At 41.3% G+C, this 5,298-nt stretch overlaps 1 protein-coding gene across 1 annotated transcript; it reads right to left on the bottom strand.

The window, feature by feature from the left end:
• Positions 1-1,201: 1,201 nt before the first annotated feature.
• Positions 1,202-2,325, bottom strand: LOC107483968 (uncharacterized). Its single transcript, XM_016104582.1, has 2 exons — positions 2,234-2,325; positions 1,202-1,688 (listed from the first exon to the last, which is right to left on the bottom strand). The coding sequence occupies exons 1-2, from the start codon at positions 2,323-2,325 to the stop codon at positions 1,202-1,204; spliced, it is 579 nt and encodes a 192-aa protein (XP_015960068.1).
• Between the last annotated feature and the right edge of the window lie 2,973 nt (positions 2,326-5,298).

Genomic DNA, 5,298 nt, shown 5'->3' with positions numbered 1-5,298 from the left:
ATATTCCACTGGGATATAGTTGTCCACTTGGATCAGAACCTTAGCCTCTTGGCATAGGTGAAAGATGAGATTTGGATAAGCCAGCATGGCATTAGTAGACACCTTGTTTGCCAACTTGTAAATCTCACGGGGAATTATTTGGTGGACTTCCACCTGATTCTCCATTATAATACAGTGAATCATCACAGCTCTTAGGATATTAACTTCAGAGCGGTTACTTGTGGGGAGTATAGAATGCCCAATGAAGTCTAGACATCCCCTAGAAATAGGCTTGAGGTTTGTCCTTTTTAGCTGGCATGGTTCCCCTTTGGAATTCTGAATCCATTGAGTTCCAGGCAAGCATATGTCCTCTAGGACTTGATCCAGCTTTCGGTTGGCTATAACCCTTCTATTGTAGGATTCAGGGTCATCCCTCTACAGCGGTAATTTGAATATCTCCCTCACCCTGTCAAGGTGAAAATACATGATCTTCCCCCTGACCATGGGGTTAAAAGTATGGAAGGCTGATCCATCTTTCTTTTGCTTATTTGTCATCCACAGATTTGCATAGAATTTACGGATCATGTTGAATCCAACATTTAACTAAGGATCAACCAGAATCTCCTAACCTCTCCTTCGAATTTGCTCTTGGATCTCTGGGTATTCTTCTTCTCCTAAGTCGAATCCTACCTCAGGGATTATTGGCCTTTTACTCATTATCTTGTGATAATGCTTTTCATGTTGCTTGGTAAAGAATCGAATAGGTATGAAAGCAACTGTTGAGTTGTCTTCTTTCTTGTTCTTTCGGGCGGTCTTGCCACTTCTTGGAGCCATAGGGTTGAGTTCTTGATGAGAGAATAGGGCTCCTTCCACACCAAACTTAGAAGATTTGCTCGTCCTCGAGCAAAAGTTAAGAAAGGAAGAAGTAGAAGAGAGAAATAGATGAAAAAAAAGAGAGTAGAATTCGAATGAGAGGTGGTGAGTGAGGGAGAGGGGCACGAACATGCATATATAGAGGGATGGGGGAGGGATTTTTGAAAATAATCATAATAGAAAGATAAAGATATTTAAAAAAGATAGAAAAAGAAAACATAATAAAAAACTTATTAAAAAGAAAACTAATTAAACTAGAAGTAATTAGAGAATTAATAACATATAAGGAATCATTGGGTTGCCTCCCAACAAGCGCTTCTTTAATGTCTTTAGCTGGACTTTACTATACTTAGCTTAGTAACAGTGTTGAGCCTCCTGGCTCTATATCTCCTTCAAGATAATGCTTAATTCTCTGTCTATTGACAGTGAACCCGTTCTGAGGATCTTTACCTTGAAGTTCTATGTGTTCGTAAGGTGATACTCTTGTAATCACATACGGTCCCTTCCAGCGGGATTTGAGTTTTCCAGGGAATAATCTGAGCCTTGAGTTGAAGAGCAGGACTTTCTGTCCTGGTTCAAAGACTTTGGAAGCTATCTTCCTGTTATGCCACCTCTTTGCCTTTTTCTTATAGATCTTTGCATTCTCAAATGCATCTAAGCGGAATTCGTCCAAATCTTTTAGCTGGAGCAGCCGTTTCTCTCCAGCTGCTTTAGCATCAAGTTTGAGGAACCTGTTAGCCCAATAGGCTTTATGTTCTAGTTCCACTGGAAAATAATAGGATTTCCCATACACCAGCTGGTATGGTGATGTTTCAATAGGGGTTTTGAAAGCTGTTCTGTATGCCCATAGAGCATCATCAAGCTTTCTAGTCCAATCTTTTCTAAAGGCGCTTACTGTCCTCTCTAGGATTCACTTTAGTTCTCTATTTGAGACTTTAGCTTGCCCATTTGTTTGGGGATGATACCGTGTTGCTACTATATGGCAAACTCCGTAATGGCTCAAGACAGAATCCAACTATTTGTTGTAGAAATGAGTACCTCCATCATTGATTAGTGTCCTAAGGACACCAAATCTGCTAAAGATATTCTTTTAGAGGAACTTCATTACTAATCTGGTGTCATTAGTGGGTGTTGCTATTGCTTCAACCCATTTAGACACATAATCTACTACCACAAGGATGTAGGTGTTTGAGTTTGAAGGCGGGAAGGGTCCTATGAAACCTTTTCCCTGTACGTCAAATAACTCAATCTCTAGGATTCCTTGCTGAGGCATGCCATGACCATGAGGGAGATTGCCAGCTCTTTGGCAACTATCACAGTTACAGACGAACTCTCTAGAGTCCTTGTACAGAGTGGACCAGTAAAAGCCACTTTGGAGTACCTTGGTGGCTGTCCGCTCACCTCCAAAGTGTCCTCCACAGTCTGAGCTATGGCAGTACTGTAAAATTCTCTGTGCCTCTTCTGTAGACACATAGCGTCAGATTATTCCATTCGAGCATCTTTTAAAGAGATACGGCTCATCCCAAAGGTAATACTTTGCATCATACATGAGTTTTTGGGCTTGCTACCTGGTGAATTCCTTGGGAATGAACCTTATAGCCTTGTAATTGCAATGTCTACAAACCAAGGTAGTGTTCGGATGGCATAGAGTTGCTCATCTGAAAAGGATTCATATATGTTAGTGGAAGGAAAAGAAGTCCCTGCTACTGGCTCAATCCGGGACAAGTGATCAGCCACCTGATTTTCTGTCCCTTTTCTGTCTCTAATTTCTATACCAAACTCTTGCAGGAGTAATACCCATCTTACAAGTCTGGGTTTAGAATCCTACTTAGTGAGTAGATACTTTAGAGCAGCATTGTCAGTATAAATAATGACCTTAGATCCAACTAGGTAGGATATGAACTTGTCAATGGCATAAACCACTGCAAGTAGCTCTTTTTCTATAGTAGTGTAGTTTTTCTGTGCATTATTTACTACATGGATAGCATAATAAATGACATGCAGAAGCTTGTCATGTCTCTGCCCTAGGACTGCGCCAATTGCATGATCACTTGCATCACACATTAGCTCAAATGGTAAGTCCCAGTTGGGTGCAGAGATGATAGGATCAGTGACAAGCTTGGCTTTCAGAGTTTTGAATGCATGCAGGCATTCTTGGATAAAGATGAATGAAACATCAGTAGCCAGGAGATTACACAGAGGTTTTGCGATTTTTGAAAAATCTTTTATGAACCGCCTGTAAAATCCTGCATGTCCTAAGAAGCTTTTGATTGCCTTGACATTGGTAGGTGGAGGCAAGCGTTCAATCACTTCCACCTTAGCTTAATCCACTTCTATACCCTTATTTGAGATCCTATGTCCGAGAACAATGCCTTCAGTTACCATGAAGTAGCATTTCTCCCAGTTCAGAATTAGGTTTGTTTCTTGGCATCTTTTCAAGACTCGGGTCAGATGATCAATACTGGAGTCAAATGAGTCTTTGAAAACAGAGAAGTTATCCATGAATACTTCAAGAAATTTCTTTACCATATCAAAGAAGATGGATAACATACATATCTAAAAGCTGGTAGGTGCATTACGTAGGCCAAATGGCATTCGCCTGTAGGCAAACATGTTAGATGGGCAAGTGAATGCTATTTTCTCTTGATCCTGTGGATCTACTGCTATTTGATTGTACCCGGAATATCCATCTAGGAAGCAGTAAAAACATGACCTGCTAGTCTTTCTAGCATTTGGTCAATGAAGGGTAGAGAAAAGTGATATTTCCTGGTGGCGTCATTGAGTCTTCTGTAGTTAATGCACATACGCTACCCTGGAACTATCCTTTTTAGGGATCAATTCATTTTTTTCATTATGAACCATTGTCATGCCACCTTTCTTAAGAACAACTTGGACAGGGCTCACCCATAGGCTATCAGAAATGGGATAAATAATCCCAGCCTCATAGAGTTTAGGGACTTCCTTCTGTACTACTTCTTTCATAGCTGGATTCAATCACCTTTGTGGTTGCAGCACTGGTTTGGCATTATCCTCCAGCAAGATTTTATGCATGCATCGGGCAGAGCTACTTCCCTTAAGGTCACTTATAGTCCACCCAAGGGCGGTCCTATGTGTTTTAAGCACTTTGATAAGTGCTTCTTCTTCATGTAGCTCTAAGGCAGAGCTTATGATCACGGGATAGTTGTCTCCATCTCCCAAAAATGCATATTTTAGGGAGGATGGTACTGGCTTAAGCTCAAGCTTTGGAGGCTTCTCCTTTTCCTCAGAGGTTTCCAGAGGTTCCTCTGGATCAGGTTGAGTATCATCAAGTATCTCATTTAGCCCTTCCTTGAAGCATTCGACCATATTGACCTCTTCCACCAGAGAATCAATGAGGTTGATACTAATGCATTCCTCAGGAATGTCTGGATACTGCATAGCCTTGACAACATTCAGTACGAACTTTTCCTCATTGACTCTTAGGGTTACTTCCCCTTTTTCAATAACAATAAGGGTCCGTCTTGTAACTAGGAAGGGTCTCCCTAGGATAAGGGATGTACTCTTGTGCCCTTACATGTCCAACACCACAAAGTCAGTGGAAAAAGTGAAGGGCTCTGATAATCATGTCTTTTATTACTCCTAATGGTATCTTAATAGAACTATCAGCAAGTTGAAGGCATATGCGGGTTGGTTTGACTTCCTTAGTCAAACATAGCTTCTTTATTAAAGTTGCAGGTATTAGGTTGATGCTTGCCCCAAGGTCACATAAAGTTTTCCTTGTACAAGCATCACCTAGAGTGCATGGTATCATAAAGCTTCCAGGATCCTTAAGTTTCTCTAGTAAGCCGTTCTGAAAGATTGCACTGCACTCTTTAGTGAAGAGGACTATTTCTGTCTCTCTCTAATCCTTCTTATGACTTAAGACATCCTTCATGAACTTAGCATAAGTAGGTATCTATTCAGTAGCTTCTGCAAAAGGGATCTTGATCTCTAGTGTTCTGAGATACTCCGCAAAGTGGGCAAACTGCTTTTCCCTTTTTTCTTAACAGATTTTCTAAGGAAATGGCATCTTAGCCTTATAATCATCAGCCTTGGTTGATGGAGGCCAAATGCCATGTGTGATGGAATGGGGGTTACTAGCTTGCTTTGGAGGGTTGTTATTAGCGAGTGGCTGACCTCCCTTGCTTGGGCGTTTAACGCCCATGCTGCTGCCGCCTTGGGCATTTGAATGCCCAATCTCTGCCCTTTCCCAGCATTCAACGCCAAGAGGGATACCTTCCTGGGCATTTGAACGTCCAGAGTCATCTTGTGCAGAGACATGGTTATCCTCTAGGGGCTTTTCATTCTTATTGTGCTGAAGTTGGGTGTTCAAAGTTTTCCCACTCCTCAGTTGTATAGCCTGGCATTCATTTGTTATCTGCTTAGATAACTACTGTCTTTTTTGACTCAATTGGACTTCTACATTTC

The sequence above is a fragment of the Arachis duranensis genome, chromosome 4 (genome assembly GCF_000817695.3).
Source record: "Arachis duranensis cultivar V14167 chromosome 4, aradu.V14167.gnm2.J7QH, whole genome shotgun sequence".
NCBI classification, from domain to species: domain Eukaryota; kingdom Viridiplantae; phylum Streptophyta; class Magnoliopsida; order Fabales; family Fabaceae; genus Arachis; species Arachis duranensis.
The sequence above is the reverse complement of the archived record's forward strand: the minus strand, read 5'-3'. Positions and strand labels throughout refer to the sequence as shown.